At 34.1% G+C, this 22,707-nt stretch overlaps 1 protein-coding gene across 2 annotated transcripts in view; it reads right to left on the bottom strand.

Moving 5' to 3' along the window:
- Positions 1-22,707, bottom strand: part of SLF1 (SMC5-SMC6 complex localization factor 1) — a 58,757-nt gene that overhangs the window by 34,825 nt on the left and 1,225 nt on the right. For both annotated transcript variants that reach the window (XM_046665380.1, XM_046665379.1), the window contains exons 2-6: positions 13,638-13,751; positions 13,423-13,498; positions 11,799-12,039; positions 6,979-7,141; positions 912-1,055 (exon numbers count right to left, since the gene is read on the bottom strand). In XM_046665380.1, coding sequence (XP_046521336.1) covers positions 912-1,055; positions 6,979-7,141; positions 11,799-12,039; positions 13,423-13,498; positions 13,638-13,751 — 738 coding nt within the window. The remainder of the gene's footprint in view (positions 1-911; positions 1,056-6,978; positions 7,142-11,798; positions 12,040-13,422; positions 13,499-13,637; positions 13,752-22,707) is intronic.

Raw genomic sequence — 22,707 nt, forward strand, 5'->3', positions numbered from 1 at the left:
ATACAAAGCAGTCTTAAAAGTCATATAAATATTACTTGTACTTTAGAAAAGCCAGAAAAATTGCTAAAATATTTTAAGCTCTGGAAAAGTTTTATCTAATCTCTCCATATATGATTTCTTAAGGTACTGTTTAGTTTAAGAAGTTCCAAGTTGTTCCTAAAATCATCTTTGTAAAATTTTTGATAGGTACAGGAAAAAGAGAATTTATTTTTAATTTCTTTCTACTCACATTTAAAAATATTTTAGTTTAGACTAAGTAATAATAATTACTAGATTAATAACTTGGTAAATCAACTAAAGAGATTGTTTTATCAAACACAATATGAAATTGAAAATAATTGAACATTAGCTCTTCTAGAGTAGAACTAATAATGCCATTTTTGGTTGCTGCTGCTATTTGAAAATTTTTACTTGAGAACTACATATATACTTTCTTAAGGTACTTTACTCCAAGTTCAAAGTCCTTCCTATTTTTTTGTTTTTCATATTTAATTAAAATAGAATTCATTTGTGTTATTTAACAAAATTTGCTCTCTATGCAGTAAAGTATTTGAATTTAGACCATGAATTATGAATATAGATATTGCTGACAGATAAGAATCCTTTATAAGACACGTTATATTAAACATACAGAGGAGTTTTAAGTAATTATCACGTATTGAGAACACACTATGTATTAGGAACTGGGTGTTCCTATACACATATATGCATTATTTCAATAAAGAGTCTTAAATCAGAAACACATAGCAATATCTTAATATGCTCAAATCATGGACTACAAAACACAGAGCTGGGTTCAAATACCAGCTCTGTGATTCCAAAATCCATGTTTTTTCCACCATATATTGCCTCTCAAACAATTCTGTAAGAAGAACCATAAGTGTACCTTTTTTTAGCCTATAAAGTTTTACCTGGGTTCTACACATGGTCTCTCTTAAGGCACCTTTCATTTCAAGAAATCTCATATCTTTCCTGAAATCTTTGTTTTTTTCTTCATTGCTATGTTTATTCCAAACAGAATTGGTCTGGGAATCTTCACCATTCTGAATTTCTTTCTGTATGTATGTAAAAATGGTTTAGGCAATCAATTAAGTATAATTTCAACATTATGTACGCTTTATGATATTTAATTTTACCATAATTGCAAAATGTTTTGGTACTCAAACAAGTAGGTAAAATGCACTCTTCCAAATCAAAGGTCATTAAACACTAGTATATTCTTTCGAGAAAAAAGTCATTACAACAAAGGTCCTGAATAACAAAGTTATTTCTGTGTATCTCAAGAAAAGCTAATGCTTTGTTGGTCTAGTAACAATCAATCCCTTTTGTGAATCATGAACAGAAAATATTTTATCTAGTCCCTGTCGAAATAAAAATTACAATCTAGATAAAAAATTCTCAGATTATAGATAGATTACTTCTCAGATTACTTTTCAGTTTTTTACTGATAAGACTTTTCATTTGCAAGTCTACTACACACAAAGAGGAAGAGAGGCTGAGTAATAGCTGAATTACAGCTCTTATTTTACTTGAATAGCAGTAAACAATTATCTTCACCTAACTCTATTGCCAAAAAATCCAAACTGAATTCATAAAACACCTACCAATAATAATTTTAAAAATATTTGCATATGTACATAAACATATAATTCCAAATGTTTAGTAAGATAAAGAGTTGGGAGTAAAGATGAATTCACAACAGTTCCCAAAATGTACTTGTGAAGGAATATTCAAAGATCCACTACCTTTAGACAAAGAGACTGGAGAATCACTATCCTCCCAGTGAACAATTATGATATAAGCGGAAATGTGGTAAGGCCTGTGGTGTGATCTTTGGTTCCCTTTCACTTGTACTGGGCTTCCCACGTGGATATGAGGGCCCCTTAGCAGGCTGCAATCCTGCAACCAGAGAACAATCCCTGAGCGTAGCTGACTGAATTTCTTCTGTTACTTAGAAAAGTGAAACTGAAAACTAAGAAAAATGAAGACTTTTCCTCCTTCCTATTGCTGGCATCGAAGAAAGAATTACTCTTTACAAACAGCAACTTCTGTTAGGGTCAACTTGAGCCGGAATAAAGTGAGTTTTTAGCTTTAAATTTCACACGGTTGACAATGGGAAGATAAATCCTCACAGTCAGATCATCAAGAAATGTCTAAAATACAGGATGAATTAATCCCATATGGATTCCAGTTGGACAGAATATGCAAATGAACATACTCTTATCATTAGCAATAAGGCCAAAACATAGTTTTCTAATCCTGAATATACTTACGTACGCATCCATTTCAGATGCTACATATTGATCTGTGAACCAGGATGTATAATTCAAGTATTCTATATAAGTTTACTTAAAAATCACAACTTGATAAATCAACTATTACTTTTGGAAAACCTAAAATAAAATAATCTATTTTCTACAGAGCTAAACAAGTGATCAACATAATTTTCTCCAAGCTACTAATACAGTCTCCAAAAGGTTACTCTTATGAAATATATAATAATTATTTATCTGAAATATTCATTTCTTATTCCTTATTTTATGAATATTTCTTTAGTGCCAACTATGTACTAGGCATTGTGTTAGGTTTTTGTCTCACAAATGATCTAGGAAAGGAGGGCCATGTTTGGTCTCTTTAACATAGTATAACACTATGGTCCAAACAGATGACCAAGAACCTATTTATTCAGTAAATTATTCTATTATCTAGGAGTAGGGCAGCACAGTGTGGCAATGACAGTTGGCCTGGTTTCTGATTCAGACGTTTGACTTGGTTTCCTATGTTGGACTAGGTATAGAAATGCCCTAGTCTCCAGGTCTTATTCCTTGATTCAGCATGGTATTTGCCACACAACTAGCCTGAATTCATGAGACTGGATGGAGATCCAGAGACGTCAAGTAAAGAATAAGAGTCTTCTGAGTGCTCTACATGCTTCTTAACTAGTATTTACACCCTTATTCTTTAATGGTATCTCATAATCCTGTGAACGACTACTAGGTTATGGTACTGTTCCCAACATTATTTATTTTTTTGCTGAGGCAGATTCATCCTGAATTAACATCTGTTAGCAATCTTCCTCTTTTTGTTACTTGAGAAAGATTAGCCCTGAGCCAACATCGGTGCCAATCTTCCTCTATTTTGCATGTGGGTTGCCACCACAGCATGGCTGATGAGTGGTGTAGGTCTGTGCCTGGGATCCGAACCTGTAACCCCAGGCCACCAAAGTGGAGAGCACTGAACTTAACCACTCTGCCACACAGCCAGACCCAGCATTAAGTATTTTTAACTAATCAGAAAGAGACCAGGTGAATATCAAGGAAGCCTAATAATACTCAAAATGAGAAAAGAAAAGGGAGATCTGAAGAGAGAAGCCTTAAAATTTACTGAGGTCTTGGCCTTAAACTTTTGGTCTGACACATGATAATTGTGGGATCATGGGCAAATTATTTAACCCAATTGTATCTCATTTCACTAACTGCAAAATGGAGCCATAAGACATAGCACACAGGAACATGAGGTTTAAAATAAGATTAAGTGCATAAAACGCTTAGCACAGTGCCTGGCACACAGTAATCACTCAATCAATATTAGCCCAGAGTAACAGCTGTAATAATTCTCAGAATAACCAACGTAAGACAAGTATTAGCTTCTACATACAAAGAAAGAAATTCAGTCACAGGATAAATGGTTTTCCTATGGTCATAGAACTAGTAAATTATAAATCTGGGTCACAAATTAGTTGATCTGGCTCAAAAAGCATATATTTTTTCTGTTATTCTTACTACATTTCCCTAAGACTTTTCTGTGGCTCATTTTATTTTCTTTCTTAAGTAGATAGTTAAAAGAAATTTTAAGTATTCCTAAGTACCCTTCTCTTTTTTGCAAAGCCTTCCTTGGGCCAAACAAAGGAGATATGTTAGTCATTTGTTCCTCTGCATTCCTGTACCTTGCACATAATTTCACCAATATACAATACAAACTGAACTATAATTGATAGTTTCCATGTTCTGTTTTCACCACTAAATAGTAGGCACCTTGAAGTCTGACATGTAATATTTATTTTCCCTAGTGCATAGCATAGTGCCTGGTATAGCAAAAGTCTTCAATAAGTATCTATAAACCTGAACTAAACAGATTCCTGAGTCTGTTACTTAGCAACTTTCCAAAAAGTATAAGTAGCTTAAACAAAAGTTTTTTTTAACCCTTGCTTAATTGTTACTTTTAACTCAGTTATTTTACATGGCATCTCTTCTTAGAGGACACTTCAGAATTCATCTAATGAAGAATGTAAATGTTTTATGCCAAAGTGGTAAAAGAAAAGACATCAAAATAAAGTTAACTGTCTATTTTCTCCTCAGAAGTGATCACAAAATGCCTTCCTTATTTGGAATGAATGATTATGAACTCTCAGCTATCTAATCCAGAGCTTATAAAACATATTCTAAAAACAAATATAAGTTAGAGATTATCTGCTATTTTTAGTTGATGTACTATTTCAGCAACTGAATCTGAATGTTGTCAGAGTACTACAAAAGAGATTATGCTGGCCTGGCCATGTGGCCAAGAGGTTAAAGTTCCATGTGCTCCACTTCAGTGGCCCAGGTTCATGGGTTCAGATACCAGGCACAGATCTTCCCCACTCACCAATCATACTGTGGAAATGTGCCAAGTACCAAAAAATAGAGGAAGATTGGCACAGATGTTAGTTGAGGGATAATCTTCCTCAAGCCAAAAAAAGAGAGTATGGTAAAGCATAGTATATATTACACTTTAATCATTTCATTCCATGGAAAAAAGGAAAATTCAGGTACTTTTACTAATCTGGTTAAGAATGGCTTTCATTCTGTTGATAGTTAATACTACCTTTAAACTGCTCAGACAGGTAAATTAGGATGCTTTTGGCTACAGATAATAGAAAGCCAACTCAACATGGAATGTGGAACAACTTGGAACTGTACTACCTAACAGAATGGCAAGGTGGTCCAATGCTAAGACAGGTTTCAGGGTTGGTTAACTCAGCAACTCAAGTATCTCAACAAGGGTCCAGTTTCTGTCTACATTTTCTCTCTAAAGGGTTGGTTTCATCCTAAGGCTACTTCTCCTCATGGTCAAAGAATGCTAATTGAGGTTACATTCTTCCATGTTCACATCTAGCAGGAGCCAGGCTACTAGTGGCTCTCTTTTCAGATGAGGAAGAAACTTCTCAGAAGGTCTTACATAACTCTCTCCACATCCCATGGATCAGAACTGGTTCACACGCCCATTCCTAGACCAATGACTGTCAAGGGTAATGAGATTATTCAAAGTCCAAGCAGATCCATCCCTTGAACTAAGGTCAAATTTCCAATCTACATTGCTGCTACTTAGTAGGGAAAGGTAATTATAGAATGATATATTACATCTACTCTTGTAAGACTCAAAGTTCTTTCATAATTTCTCTATTAATCTAACAAACATGAGAATTCATATGCCAGGCTTTATACAACATATTCAGATATAGCTATGGAAAAGACAGACATCATCCTTTATGACATGCTGTTTTTGGTTTAGATGGGGAAAAAGACATTAACCAAGTAATCAGCCAATTAATTAATTACAATTATGGTCAATACTATAAAGCAAAATAATCCTATGAGAACACACTATAGTTGAACCTAACTTAATAAGGAGCTCAGGGAGGCTTCCTTGAAGAGGCAATATTATCACTGGAACCTGAATGATGAGCAGAAAGCAGGTAGGCACAAAGAGTGAAAGAGTAGTGGGGAGGACCTTTTCAGGGAGAGAAAATAGCTTTTGAGAAGACAATGAGGTAGGAAGTAGCTTATCCTGTTTAAGAAACTGGGAGAAGGCAGTTTTGTTCTAGCATAGTGAGCACAAAAAAAAGTGGAGCAGGATACAGTTGAAAAGGTAGGAGTGGCAGGAATCCTATGGGAACTTATAAGCCATGTTAGAGGTTTAGAACTTTATCCTAAGAGCAATGGGAAGCCACTGGAGAGTTTTAAATAGGAGAGTGACAGGATCAGAATTGTTTTAGAAAGATCATCTTGGCTGCTCCTTCTGAATGAAGCAGAATGGACTAAAGAAGGAAAAGGTAAAAGTAATTAAGAAATTAGCAAGAGTAAAAAGGTAGAGTAACAGAAAGAGTAATCGGGAATCCATTCCAGGAGCACAAGGGATAGAGGACAAACTCAGTATTACGTTAGTATAGAAGGAGAGAAGCAGTTTGATTCAGGAGGTACTTGAGATGAAATCAACAGGACTTGGTAACTGACAAGATGTGAGGAACAGAGAAAGGAAGGTTTCAGTGGTGATTCCCAGGTCTCTAACCCAAGTTATTAGATAAAAGGTTACAGTATCAATTAAGATGGGAAACAATGAAGAAGAAGCTGGTTTTCCCTAGAGGATCAAGGTTCAGTTTTTAGAAATAATGAACTTTCTCTTCTACCTTGAGTGACCCTTCCTGAAAATTCTTATTTGTTTATTTCCAGTGGGCTTCTTCTAGGGTTGTTCCTATTCAAGCAACTTAAGGAGGGATATTTGCACCAAATTGGAAGAGGGAGGTAGAGGAATAGGACAGGAAAATATTTCTAAATCCTTATTTCTAAATCGCTCTATCTTTTCCAAACGCAAAATAACCCCAAAATTTTCATATGATACTATATAGTACACTGCTATTTTATTTATACTGATGTTAAAATGCTTAAAATTATTTTGTAGTAAACATCACTAAAGCACTGAAAATAAAAGCAGAGACTCAAAATAAGACAAATTTTCAATTTAACAAGCAACCTTCTTTCAGATTTATCAGAAATATTCTCGAATATTTAAACAATTGAGAGCAATTGTCTTAAAAATGTCATTTTAATTACTTACAATCATTATATTTTCAAATTTAGAACATAATTTTAATATATAATTCACTGTACTCATACTTCATAAAATAAACATTTTTAAATGCTTACTATTTATGTTACTTACCTCTAAAAGAAAATCCCCTAGATACTGAATTGGATAAAATGGAGCCTTAAAGTTATCTTTTTCTTGCTCAGCCTTGATTCTTGCATTACTGGCAATCACATGAGTTATTCCACTTGGTGAACTTTTTGGTAAAATAACATTTGCTTTTCCAGCCTCCAAAACTCTAAATAAAAATGTAAATAGTATAAAAAATATTTAAAAAATAAGCATATTTAGTCAAATTATCTAAATCAGTTACTTCCTAGGAATAGGAGCAGAACTTTCTGAAAGGAATTAATTCCTTTAGGCTATCTGAGTGCCATGGAGAGTAACTATTGCAGTGATTTCTTACATTATAAGTTGCTCAAAACATATGTTTAATAAATCATACTATTTATTAATCCGTTTCTTGATACAGGAAAGCCATTTTAAGAATCAAAAATATTAAATTTATTCCCTGAAGAAAAGTCACCTCAATAAGCCAAAAGAACAGTGAAAGAAGTCCAAAGTAGTAGCTACCTTAGAAGGCAACATACTCCCAAAGAAACCATTCTGGACCACAAAAAATGGAATTAGTTGTCAATTTTCCTTTAAAAAACTAGCTTTTGAAGAAGTTTAACTCTGATCTACATTAAGAAATACATTTTACATTTTGACTCAAAAGACGCATACATAGACACATACTTCCCAAAAGTTTCATGCAAGTTCTGCTTCTGCTTAGGATTTAAAAAGCCACAAGAGAACTCTGCTACCACCTAATAATAACAAAAAGCCAAATCATCTACAAAATCTTAATTTTTCATGAACTCATCAGAGAACTGAGATAACAAGCCAAGCAACAAATTGAATTTTCAAAGAGTGATAAGAGCTTTTGTGAAGAAATTGGACACCCAAACTATTTCCCTTTTGCCAAAGCATAGGAGGGAAGTGGCTGACATAAAAGCAGGTAAGAATCAGGCAAAATTATAACAAATTTAAGGGTCAACTGTAGGTAGCATGATGGTTTACAATAAGTGGGAGTGCCTGACACAAGGAAAGCTCATTCTCACTTGCAAGCTCTTTGCCATAGGCCTCTATTAAATATTTGTAAAAAGGATTAGAAGCAGGTAACAGAGTAAGCCCCTATTGGTAGTAGAGGTAGACCAGTGGGGATTGGCTGCCATCAAGAAATAGATGTAAAACCAGAGACACTTCCCTGGATCCTTCTATCATATGAAGCAAAAGCCTTAAGTCATTTGGGAAAGGTAAGAAAGTACGCACTGCTTCTGTTGGAAGAGTGTAAATAAAACCCATCTGCTTCTAGGGAAGCGACAGGAAACCTGCTGCACAGCCCCCCAGAAAGATCCACTGTTTCTGGTTGAGCGACAGAAGCAAAAGCCATCTGACCCTGGAGGAGGGGTAGGAATGCCATTCAAGCCTGCGATCCTGCACCAATATAAAGCAGAGATCTAATACTGGGGGAGTGGCTAGAAATTCTCTCTTGCCCAAGACCCTGCCCACAGATACAAGGCACACTTTGGCTGAGACATAAACATTAAGAAAATCCCAACCCCAGAGACCAAGAATACAAAGATGCTTAAGATTGAAGTTTATCCAACAGAACTGAGAACACACCCACCCTTACTCCCAGGCCAGACATGAGTAACAAGCAAGAGCAAAAGAGTATGAAAAGACCATCTTTCTGTGACCTAGTAGTGCAGGGACTTCCAAAAGCTGAGTGAAGCAAGAACACTGATTAAAAACCCTCCAACGCCACAGATTCCACACTAAACACAAAGAAATTGTAGCCCACTGCTGGAGTAAACTGAAACAATGCACTGAAGGCGACAATAGCATTAACAAAACCCAATCAAGCTCAATAACTGATAAGATTAATAACTCAACCACCCACAATAACTGCCTTACAGAAGAGGTAGGCCCATTTTTGGATATAAATATTATTCACTTTGGCCTCTATTGTTCTTCTATATGTGATGCCTATGCACACAATAAAAAATACAAGACCTACACAAAAAGCAAGGGAACAAACCAAACCACTGTTAAGAGATAAAGGAATAAATAGCACAGAGAGATGATTCAGATGCTGAAATTATCAGAAAGTGACTTTAAAATAATTGTGACTAACATGTTAAAGGATATAACAGAAAAGGTGGACAATTTATATGAAGAGATGGGGAATTAGGCAGAGTGCGATGGAAATGGTAGAAATAAAAGATACTACATGAAAGAAGAATTTCTTTGACAGGCTTAACAACAGACTGCACACAACTGAAGAGAGAATTATTGAACTTGATGATAGGTCAATAGAAATTATCCAAGTGAAACGCAAAAATGAAAAAAAAGAAGTTAAAAAAACAAAACATGACAGAGCATGCATAAACTGTGGAACAGAATCAAATAGTCTAAAATACAGGTAATGAAGCTCCAGAAGGAGAACAAAGAAGAAATATTTAAAAGATAATGGCTGAGAATTTTCCATAATTAATAAAAGACAAAAAATATCCACATGTTCAAGAAGCTCAGAGAACCCTAAGCAAATAACTTAAATGCAAACAATAAACAAATAATAAACAATAAATAAGCAAAATACACACACACACACATATCTGGACACATAATCAAACTGCTAAAAACCAAAGGTCACATTGCTTTTTAAATTTTAATTTCCAATTGTTCATTACTAGCATATAAAAAAACAATTATTATAGAGTGACTTGTTACCCTATTATCTTGCTAAATTCACTAATTAGTACCAGCAAGTTTTTTAAAGTAAGTTATTTAATATATGACCATGTCTTTTGGAAATAAAGACAATTATTTTTATTTCTTTTTTTCCAACTGTACACTTCTTATTTATTTTCTTTGTCTTATTGCACTGGCTAGTACCTCTGCTGAATAGAAAAGGTCAGAATGAGTATCCTTGTCTTGTTCCCAACTACAGAGGAAAGAAATCTACGATATTAAGTTTAGATTTTTTCATAGGTGTCATTTATTACATTGAGAATACAAAAACTGTTAACAAAATATTTGCAAATAGAATCAGCAATTATTAAAAAATGGATAATGCACTATAGTGACGTAGAGTTTATCTCAGAATGTAAGTGTGGTTTACCATTTAAGAATTAATCAAAATAATTTACCATATTAATAGAATAAAAAGGAAAAGTCAATTATTTCAACAGATACATATAAAAACTTTCAGAGCAATCCATTTATAATAGCATCCCAAAACATAAAGTACCTAGGATTAAATTTAACACAGTATGTGCAAGATTTATACAATGAAAATTATAAAATATTAATGATAGAAATTAAAGACCTGGAGAGATATAGAGTCTGTTGACAGGACAATTCAATATTGTTAAAATCTCAATTCTCCCCAATTTGACCCATAGATTCAATACAACGTCAACCAAAATTCCAGCTTGCTTTTTTGTAGAAATTGACAAGCTGATTCCAAAATGTATATGGAAATATAAAGGATCCAGAATCACCAAAACGATTTTGAAAAAGAAAGTTGGAGGACTCATACGATCTGATTTCAAGACTCACTATAAAGCTACAGTAATCAAAACAGTGTGTTGTTGGTATAAGGTAGACATAGATATCAATGGAACAAAACAATAAGTGTAGAAATAGACCACACAGATATGTTCAACTGATTTTTGACAACAGTGTCAAAGTAACTGCAGAGCAAGTGGAACTCTCATACATTGCTAGTGGAAATGTAAAATAGTACAACTACTTTGGAAAACACTTTGGCATTTTCTTACAATGTTAAACACACAACCGCCACCTGAGCCAGCAATTTCATTCCTAGATATTTACCGAAGAGAAATGAAAATGTCTACATGAATACTTGTACTCAAATGTTCATAGTATCTTTATTCATATTAGCAAAAAGGGGAAAAAAACTCAAATGTCAGTCAATGGGTGAATAAATGCACAGATGGTGATGTATTCATAGAATGGAATACTACTCAACAATAAAAAGGAATAAACTGTTGATAAATGCAACAACATGGATGAATCTCAAAAATATTGAGTTAGGCAAAGGAAGCCACATCAAAGGAGTATATATAGTATGGTCCCATTTATATGAACTTCTGCAAAAATACATATCTATCTATGGTGACAAAGAAAAAAATCAGTGGTTGTCTGGTATCGGTGGTGCAGACTCAAATGTGCAAGGACACAAGAAAACATTGTAGGATGACATAAGCGTTACAGATCTTGATTGTAGTGGGGATAACATGTCCAAACTTATACAAAATTGTCCAAACTCATCAAAATGTACACTTAAAATATGTGAATTTTACTGTTTACAAATCACACTTCAGTAAAGGTGACAAAAAGCCCTTGCATGGCAGTCTTAGAATATAGTTTATGCAATAAGAGGCCTTTTAAAATATCATGTAAAAGATAAAAAGAAATGAAATTATGACGGGAAAAGTACGAACCATGAAGACTGCAATATATAAATCCAGAAAAAAGCCTTTGTAATAATGTAATATTTTACTTGTAAAAATCTAAAGTGCTTCAAAACTAAAAACAAAAATCTTCTAATTATTCTATTTATTTTGCTTGATTTGGCCAAAAGAAATAACATGGAAAGTAAAATAGAGACTATGAGAATAACCAAAAGCCACACTATAAAATAGACTTCGTTTCATTAGACACATACACTTAAATGTGCAGAATGGCTTACCTAGGAGATCAAAGAGTAAATCACCACGGCTTATTTGGACTAAATTAATAATTGCATAGAAAAATGAAAAGATATTCAAGCAAACAAAAATTGTTTTCTCATTCTTTGCTTTAGCTTTTATGAGATCTCTTACCTTACAAGAGAATCACTTCGTTTATCAGCTCTAACAAGTAGGACAACTTTCCATCTGTGGAAGGCTCCTGGAGCACCAGTGCGTTTCAGTTCTTCACGCCATCTTTTAGGTGCAGATTGCATTTGAGGTGAATAATGGGAGTCTTTTTCAATTTTATACCCCCATTCATAAGTTGTTTCATCAAGCCATCTGCCACTTTTGGCACTATGGATTATGTAGTCCTTAGTTAGTACCCACTTTCCTAGAAAGCAAATAAACCATCAGTTAGAAAAGAATTTCGATTCTCATAAATGGTAAACAAAGACCAAATAGCAAATAAAATTTGAGTTCTTTCAACATGACTCTTTTTTTTTTTTTCCTTTTTCTCCCCAAAGCCCCCCAGTACATAGTTGTATATTCTTCATTGTGGGTCCTTCTAGTTGTGGCATGTGGGACACCGCCTCAGCGCGGCCTGACGAGCAGTGCCATGTACTGGCCCAGGACTCGAACCAACGAAACACTGGGCCGCCTGCAGCAGAGCACGCGAACTTAACCATTCCGCCACGGGGCCAACCCCTCAACATGAGACTCTTAAATTACATTGCCAATATTATCTTTTGAACTATGTTTGTTTCCTAAATTTTTTGATAGTGAGACACCTTCAACATCACTGAACATTGTACGTAATCTTTCCCACAACAAATCATTATAATTCTAAATGTTACTAAATAAAATAAATTTAAGGCTTAATAAGATAAAATGCGGTGTTACCTAAACTATAGTTATTATTATTATTCGCTATTTTGGGTTAGATTTATACTATTCCTCTGAGGCTAAAAACTTTTCCAACAGTGTTTTCAGCATTATTATGCTTTGTAAAACAAATTTACTGAGTCAGAGAATTTTTCAGGGTACTTTATAACATTCTCTAGTTTCTTTATCTGGGCATCAATGATCTTTTTAAACAGCAAGGGCAGTGTATGGTTTCATTTGTGGAGGCAATAATGGATCCAAGTGTTTTTCTGGTAGGTTACTCTAAAAAATGGTAAATTCACCTCAGTTAAATACAATTTTTTTTGCAATCAGTGGACTAATGATATATCAGATCAATCACAGGGAAAACTATAAAGGAACATCAATGGTGACAAAGAGAGAGAGGAGGAGACAAAGTCCTAATTTGGGTTTATGGAAATTAAAATCTTAGAAAAATAAAATAGGATTATTGCTTCATAACATGGATGGGAGGGGAGGAAGCAAGGAGAACAAAAACATTGACTATTTCTAATGATAAATTAAAAAAAAATAAAAATGACTGAGAACAGCTGAGTCTTGAATAAAAGTGCTTTTTTTGGCATTTTGTGTCAAATGTTTTTATTAAAATATTTTCTCTTACATAAAGCACTTACACTAAATCTTTCACCAAGTAAATATTTCGCCTATTTAATACATTTCTCATGTGTTACAAAGTTTTACTCAGAAAAATAAAGCAAAAAGTATTATATAAAACAAATATTTTTAGAAAAATATCAGAAAAAACACATTTATGTTTGATATAATAAACACACTATCCTTCCAGAGAACAGGTACTTTTTCTTTAACATGAAGACTTTCTTTTCAAAAGTGAGCAGAAGGCAAGTTAACTTACCTGCTGCACAAGCTGCTAAAAATTTTTCACTCTTACATAGGCGTTCAGCTATTAGATGTGTACAATTTTTGTATTTCTGGAAGAAAAAATCCACATGAAAAAATGTTACCAAGGTAAGATTTCCCTTATAACGCATTTTTATCATTTTTAGGCCAGTATTTTAATTCTAGTTATTTTTCCATATCTTGAACATTTTGATAAGTTTCTGTACTCACCTCACTCTTAATAAAAGTGCAATCTAGTTTTAAAAGCAATTTGCCTAGAGCCTCTTTTTCTTCCATTTTAAATCCTGTCATCTGGATGATATGTTTTGGGGCACCATCTTCCATCTAACATATATACACATAAAAAAGGTAACATACGTTAGAAATATTATTCACAGGGTTGATTTTATTATTTTTTCTTAACTATGAGTGCTAAAAATAAAAACTAAAACCATTAAACATATAATGAATTAAACATATAAGGCTTAATTATAAATACCAATGTTAAAATTGCTTATGTGCAATAGAAATTAGTTTCAAAGTTATCTTCTCAAAATGAGACCTTAAATAAAGTGAGATTTTTTTTCTGGTTTGAACATTGAAAGTTTGTATTATTACATTACTTACCACTAAAATATACTGATGAATGAATATAAGTCTTCAGAAAAGGACAGATACTTACATAAATATTAGCAAAATAATATCTGCTTTATTTTAAAAGTACTGTTTTTGCTAAGAGTACCTTTGAAATAAGTACATTTGTGGACAATGAAACTGAATTGGATTTTATACTGCTTTATAAAGTGTCTGTGGAGAGATACTGAAGAACATGTATAAGTCACTGGAGAAGTTGATGGAACTCATGGTCCCACAGCATTTACACCAAATGATTCAGTATAATAGGTCCATATAATGAACCCGGATCCTATTCCCAATCTACATTCCTTAACTCTGCTATATATATGTTAATTTCATCACCTATAGACTGAAAAACATTACATGATTTTCAAATTTATTTTGAGAGACCTTAATCCATATTTAAATATAGTTCACAAAGTACTTTGTACTTGAGGTGGCACATTTATTAAACAAGAAAGGAAAAACCCACAGCATTTCTAATTAGAATACAATTTTTTGTTTATTTGTTTACATGAGGTTAGAACTTTGAACTAGAGAGCATCTTAGAGAAAATGTGGTTTCTCATTACAGATAAGGAAAGCAGGGACTAGAGAAATCAAGGTAATTTTTCATAGCTCCAACAATTTTGTCACCATAGCTCTGGATTCGTATTTAATTAATGCCATTGGCAGAACAACAGCAGTTGGTTTCTTTCAAGACAATTAAAAGGAAATTTCAAAAATTATAACTGTTTGAACCCAGGACTAGTGTTAGACAATGGGTCAAGTGAAAAATATTCTTTATAGAAATTCTGTTTTCAAAGACTAAATACATACTCATGTTCATATGAAATATAAATGAACCACATATATGTGTGTTTATTTAAAGGTTGAGATTCATTTTAGAGTAAAACTTGAAAGAAAGCTCACTATCCACAATTTGAAGCATTACTGTAGGTTAAGAGAGTGAACTTTCACCTCCCTTGTTCAAAGTTTCTAAGAAGGGGAACTTCAGATGGGGCAACAGCACTCCTGCGTTTTCTCTCTACCCTTCATCCTTGCTTTGGGAGGAGAAGGTACTTGAGAGAAGTTACTGTATATACTTTGCTCAGAAGTTTGCACATTTGCAAAGATGTTTCATATTATTGCTTTCTGACATGACCCAAGGAGCTGCCAGTAGTAGTCTGCCAAGGTGGGTAAATCAATTCAGACGTTATGTATTAAGAAGCATACTGGAATTGCACATCAAAGCCAGCTCCTCCAAATCAATTTTTATTCAGTAAAAAAGCTGATAATTTGGGGGCTGGCCCCGTGGCCGAGTGGTTAAGTTCGCGCGCTCCGCTGCAGGCGGCCCAGTGTTCGTTAGTTCGAATCCTGGGCGCGGACATGGCACTGCTCATCAGACCACGCTGAGGCAGCGTCCCACATGCCACAACTAGAAGAACCCACAACGAAGAATACACAACTATGTACCGGGGGGTCTTTGGGGAGAAAAAGGAAAAAATAAAATCTTTAAAAAAAAAAAAAAGCTGATAATTTGATCTCAATATATCTGACTTTCATATTTCTCTATTGGCTCCAAAAGAAGGAAAGGGATACCCTCTAAACTCCTAAAATTCAAGATACAGAACATAAGTGTCTTTAAGGATAACCCTCTTCAGTGAAACAAATAATTTTTTTAAAGTGACAATGATCTAATTAGTACAAAATTATAAAGTGTACATAGTAGGGCTTGGTGTCTTCTGAAATAATCACACATGTAAAATACTATCAAATAAAACGTAAGTAGCTTCTTGCATAAGGAACTCTTTACGGTATTAATCTTCCACTTTTTTAAAGCATTTACATGGGTTAAATAACATAGCTCTTGAATGATAATAACCATTAATATAGACTGGTAATATATAAGAACTTTACAAAACGAAATTGAAACAAACAAAAAAAAACAGCAGAAAGGATCAATGAAACAAAGAGCTGGTTCTTTGAGGCTATAAACAAAATTGACAAACCCTTAGCCAGACACACTAAGAAAAAAAGAGAGAAGGAACTCACAAGTGAACAACAAAAAAACAAACAACCCGATTACAAAATGAGCAGAGGATCTGAACAGACATTTTTCCAAAGAAGATATACAGATGGTCACTAGGTACATGAGAAGATGCTCAGCATCACTAATCATCAGGGAAACGCAAATCAAAACTACACCAACACATCACTTTACACCATTAGAATGGCTATTATCAGCAAGACAAAAAATAACAAATGTTGAAGAGGATGTGGAGAAAAGGGAACCCTCATATACTGCTGGTGGGAATGCAAACTGGTCCAGCCACTATGGAAAACAGTATGGAGATTTCTCAGAAAATTAAAAATAGAAATGCCATACAACCCAGCTATCCCACTACTGGGTGTTTATCCAAAGAACCTGAAATCAACAATTCAAAGAGATTTATGCACTCTCATGTTCATTGCCACATTATTCACTATAGCCAAGAAGCAGAAGCAACCCAAGTGTCCATCAACTGATGACTGGATAAAGATGTGGTACGTACACACACACACACACACACACACACACACACACACACACACACAATGGAATACTACTCAACCATAAAAAAGGAAAAACTGTCCCATTCACAACATGGATGGACCTTGAGGGTATTATTTTAAGCGAAATAAGCCAGAGAAAGGCTATCATCATATAATTTCACTCATATGTGGAAGATAGACTATGTGGACAAAGAGAACAGTTTAGTGGTTACCAGAGGGGAAAGGGGTTGCAGGGTGGGCATAACGGGTAAAGCGGCACATTTATATGGTGACTGACAAATAATATTGTACAACTGAAATTTCACAATGTTATAAAGTATTATGACCTCAATTAAAAAAAAGAGATTAATTTTGATCTATCCCTATGAGACCAACTGGGGGGAAAAAACTTTACAAAGAATATGCTCTGTGGCTAGAAATAATAATGATCTAGTCTGATGCAGAACACATATTAACACACATATAATAAAGCCACATTTGGATTATAAGGCATATGACCATAACTAGGGAGAAATGATGCTTTCATTAATTCTAGGGAATTATTTAAATAAATCCTTTAGGCTAATTTCCTTTAGAAAATGATAGGTCTTTTCAGAAATACTAAACAAGTGAAATCCAGCATATCCGTGAATATTATCTTGGTATTCTAACAGAAAAGGCAATCTAATTGTTTTTATAGTTCTTGAAAGCCACTTTTGTCAGAGGAATATAGGTATTTTAACCGTATGTATTTTACCTACTACTTGCATTTTATTTATGTATTTAAGAGTTTCAAAAGCTATTTAGTAGGATATTTCAAGAAATGTTGCCAAAAAAGAGAAGTTTGAATAGCTTTAAAACTCTAAAATATTTCTTATTTGGCTATCCTAAAATACTGATATACAGAAATTACTGTGAAATAACTGGAATATACAGAAGCAATGAGAAAAATCACTGTAACACTATCACCCAAAAAGTTTTATTTAAAAGTTGTCCTTAAGAATTTATTCTTCTGCTTCAAGAATTAAATATAGTTATACAGAACTATAAGAAAAAAAAATCTATCATACTATGTTCCCCTTTTAGATCAAGTTAATAATAGCTATTGTACAATTTGAATGTTTATTATCAACAAGGTGACTGGTTCTTTTTTTTTTGAGGAAGATTAGCCCTGAGCTAACTGCTGCCAATCTTCCTCTTTTTGATGAGGAAGACTGGCCCTGAGCTAACATCCATGCCCATCTTCCTCTGTTTATATGTGGGATGCCTACCACAGCATGGCTTTTGCCAAGCAGTGCCATGTCTGCACCCGGGATCCGAACCGGTGAACCCCAGGCCGCCAAGAAGCGGAACGTGCGCTCTTAACCACTGCACCACTGGACAGGCCTCAACAAGGCGACATTTTAACATATTCTGGTTTGATGTATAAATCATTAAACAGTTTGGACTTACTAGAGTCAGTGTATAATGAAAAGTTTTCATCTCAATCATATTGTCTTTATAATGGAATAAATATATCCACTTTGTATATTTAACAGTATTTTCTGTCAAAGCCAAGAATCCACAATAAAATGAAAACAGCACCAACTGTGCTTAATAGTAGAAATCAGAAAAGTCTTTTTAAAGCAGTTTCTTTTCTTTGAAAAACAATTAAATATGACACCGAAATTAAACAAGCAAAGAGGAAAAGGAAGTAAGAAATAACAGGTGAAAAAACAGGATGTCCTGATTCAAACATTATGCAAATATAAATGTTAAAAAACAAATCAGAATACAAAACATTTACTCACACATTTACCAGAAAAAGCGGGCTATTAGCTAAACTTTCACAGAATTGTGAATCCCAGTGATGGCACACAATAACTAGCACAGTTTTTTGTTTTGTTTTTTGAGGAAGATTAGCCCTGAGCTAACATCTGCCACCAATCCTCTACTTTTTTGCTGAGGAAGACTGGCCCTGAGCTAACATCCATGCCCATACTCCTCTACTTTATATGTGGGACGCCTGCCACAGCATGGCTTGCCACGCCATGCCATGTCCCCACCCAGGATCCGAACCAGCGAACCCCGGGCCGCCAAATTGGAATGTGTGCACTTAACCGCTGCACGACCGGGCCAGCCCCATAGCACAGTTTTTTAAAGAGCAAATTCCATTAACCTAATCTAAAATAGCTTCCCATAATAAAATGATCTAGTTGAAGCAACAGAGTTTACAATACATTTAGCAATGCTTTTTAATATTACATCATATGACAAACTAATAGCCTAGATCAGATCTAATTCATACAGTTACACAGGAAAACTGGTATCTATGTAGGAATACACATAGACATATACAGATATACAAATAGATTTATTTATATTTATAACATTAGTGGTTTAATGGTTCTTCCCATGACCCGGCAAGATTAAGAAATAAGCAAAAGCCTGATATGCCAATGAACCCAAAGAGAGCACTATACAAAACTGGGCTAATACCTGTCAGTGACCCAGACAATTAATTCAAAGTCCTTAAAAAAGCAGGGTCAAGTTTCGTGTAGGTGATCTGTTCTGAGGTATGGAAGATCAAGGGCTAACTCTTAGGACTCTTCCAGCACAAGAAAGAAAGTAAATATACTGCAATGTAATTGTACCAGTAGTACTTCTAGGGAAATTATAGATTTTTCTAGAACTTATAGGGGGTGGTCCTTCAAGCATTCACACGGAAGATACGATCCTAATACAACAAAAGGAAAACAAAAAAAGACAGCATTTATTTTTAACAGTTAAATGTTTTATCTTTACTGCCCCAAAACTAAAAATTATATACTAGATTCTTGGTTACAAAAAATACTTTTGTAGTAATTTTTTTAAATTTGTAGTAATTAAAAAAAATCTAGTTACTTACCTTGAACCACATAATAGACACAACTAAGGAGATAATGATTGTGAACAGAGCTGGCATTTATGCACAGCAAGCAACTGTCTCTGTGGTGTGGACTTTCCCAAAATATCTCCCACATGGGCCTAACCCTGATGTTTGAAATTCCTTTGCAGTTGGTGCCAGTTAGACATGCAAATGAACCTATAGCACTCATCATCATAATTAAGATTTTATTATCCACTAACTTTTTATGTCCTACAAATTCTTTACAATATGACACATAGTTGGAATGTCTGAAGAATATGATACACAGCTAGAATATGTTGAAAAGAGAACTCACAGAAAAGTGGAGGCAGGAATACAGCTATGAATACAAAGGTGTGCTTCAGGAGAGAGGATGAAAGAGCAGGGTATAACAGTTGGGTGAAAGAGGAGAGCATTGTAGAAAAGAGGGGCAGGGATGCTTAGAGAGGTCTGCAGGAGGAAAATAAGGATAAGCCTTTCCTACTCTGCATTACCATTTCTTTTATGACCAGCCATAGCATGTTACAGAATTTTGAGAATATAATGCACTGTATAGATTGTATGCTATTAACTAAGTTAAGGGATTAATTAAAAGTTTGATTCATATATTTGCATTTAAGAACTCAAAAAGAACTCAAAATTTCCCCCCAAATAACTTTTACTGATCTTTTAATTTTAATTAACACATGATTATAGAAAATTTGAAAAATACTACAAAGTATATACAGATTAAAATAATCTCTAATTCCTTCACCCTGCAATACCACTTAACATTTGGGGGCCGGCAGAGGGGTTTAACTTGAAGGTTTTATGTATGTGTGTGAATATACATATATAAAACAAAATTAGATACTATATAGTTCTGTATCTTAATGTTTATGTAAAACTGTATCATGATCATTTTTTCATGCCACTGAATATTCTTCATGGTTTTAGGGCCAAAAGGTTTGAAAACTAGTGGCTTCTTAATGTGTGTTATCCTAGAGAACTATTTTGATTTTAAACCTACTAAGGAAAATCACGTTTAAAACTTCCACCTTCTGGAAAGGATATACCAAACCTTGAGTATAATCAATATTGCTGCTTTGAATGAAAGAGTTTGAAAGATTTTCATGATCTCTTATCTTATTTAACTGACAAAGCAAATAAGAGCTAAAACTGAAAAGGGTCAGTTAAAGCGTTAGATCTCGTGTTAACCAATATTGCAAAAGGGAGACACAAATCACAGTACTTATACTGTGTGAGTAAAATACTGTTTGGCTCTGAATGCTGTAACATCAGAGGAATTTAGTAATTCTGTACCCTCTTGGCCTAGGAGCCAAATTAGGCCTTTGGCTTAATTTCATTCAGTTGGCCTTTGGAATTTATTTTTTTTAAAGATGTAGTGTGTTTCTTGCCCCATCCTTCAAAGATATGGGATGTGTGTGTGTACACGTAAATTAATTATCTGACTGAGGTCTCCAGAAGTGAGACTTGAAGGATGTTCTTACTTCAATGGCATTATTTGTCAAAGGAGCAGTGATAATCGGTCTCCTTGATGGCAAATTTAGCAGTAGAGGGAGGAAGTGGAGAAGTGGTAGCAAAGTGACTGTGGTGAGGAAGAAATGAGAGTCTAAGAGGCTCTACAAAGATGCCCAATCTATCCAGTACTGTACAAGGCACAGGATGGACTACAGACACTACTTTTAGGGATAAAAGGGCCCTTTTATCCTTAGTACCCTAGGAACTTTGTTTCACTTAGTGGGAGCAAAAGGCCTAACACTGAACAAGCAGGATTTCATTTTTATTGAGGACCAACTGTGGTCTGTACACTTCATAAATGTTAGTTTCTTTCCTTCCTGACAATGTAAGTGCTGTGTACTCTTCTAATACGGATGAGGATATAGGGGAATCGGAGAGATTAAGAAACTAACTCAAGAGCCAGCCCTGATGGCCTAGTGATTAAAGTTCAGCATGCTCCCCTTTGGCGGTCCAGGTTCGGTTCCTGGGCACAGAACCACACCACTCCCCTGTCAGTAGCCATGCGGTGGTGGCAGCTCATGTAAAAGAACTAGAAGCACCTGCAACTAGAATATACAACTATGTATATTTTGGGGATGGGGAAAAAAAGAGTGAGAGGAAGATTGCCAACAGATGTTAAGGGTGAATCTTTCCCAGCAAAAAAAAAGAAACTAACTCAAAGGTACACAGCTAGTAAATGCTGAAACCAAATCTGTTTCCACAAAAACTATGTGCCTTTCTACAATACCACTATGACTTAAATTTCAGAATTTAGTCTAACACCTTTAACCACATTGCAATTTTACAAACCAATCTATCCTCGGCTAGTGCAAGAGAAAAATACATTGCATGAAAAGGAATCTACTGTGAAGGTAGGGAGACATTTAGATCAGCAATATCACTGAAAATATCTAAACATAATTCAAATTAACTTCAGAAAAATAACACTAATGTCTAAAATTTCAAAGCATTTCTAGGAACAATCTAAAGAGTGACTTTTTTTCTTATGAAAAAGAAAGTTTTCATTATTTTCCTCTTGGAGCTGGTATTAACCACTACACTAATTCATATGGGCTTTTCTTCATCAAAAATAACAAAACTGAATATTTTTTATTTCAAAGTAATTTCGATATAAAGAAAGTAAAAACTAAGAGAACTTAAAAGTTTCAGGGATATTTTACTTTCAAACAGTAAGACATCCTTAGAAGATGAGAAATAGTATATAGTACATTTTAGAACACATATTTTCCATTAGCATATTTAAGGAGAATCAATTACAAGAATAACAGATAATATTCCATTTTAGTTATATTTTTGAGAAACAAGGTTCTTCCCTTTTTTTAGGTTTTATTATTCAGAGCCTATATAGAATTGGAGGTTTTGTTTAAATAGTGAAAAGACTCTGTCTTAAAATAATTAATCAGGAAAGTAAAGCTATACTATCGGTTTTCTAAAAACCAACCTTTTTGGACCCTTATAGAAATTATTAATATCTACTATGAAATCTTAAGTGTTTTGAATTTTGATTATGAAAGTAACCACATTTGACCACCTTTTCAAAGACTGTTTCACATGATTTATGCTTTCTGCTTTGGGAAAGAAAGAAAATATTAAATTATATAATTGAACTTCACTTAAGCTGAATAAGGCAAAAAGAAAATCTGGATTTACAAAACAAATCTAATAGGGGCTTAATTGCATTAAGGCTGATTGAAGGCTAATCGTCTTTACAATAAAAATGTATATACATTCAAGTATTTAAATG

Source organism: Equus quagga, chromosome 7 (genome assembly GCF_021613505.1).
Source record: "Equus quagga isolate Etosha38 chromosome 7, UCLA_HA_Equagga_1.0, whole genome shotgun sequence".
NCBI lineage: Eukaryota > Metazoa > Chordata > Mammalia > Perissodactyla > Equidae > Equus > Equus quagga.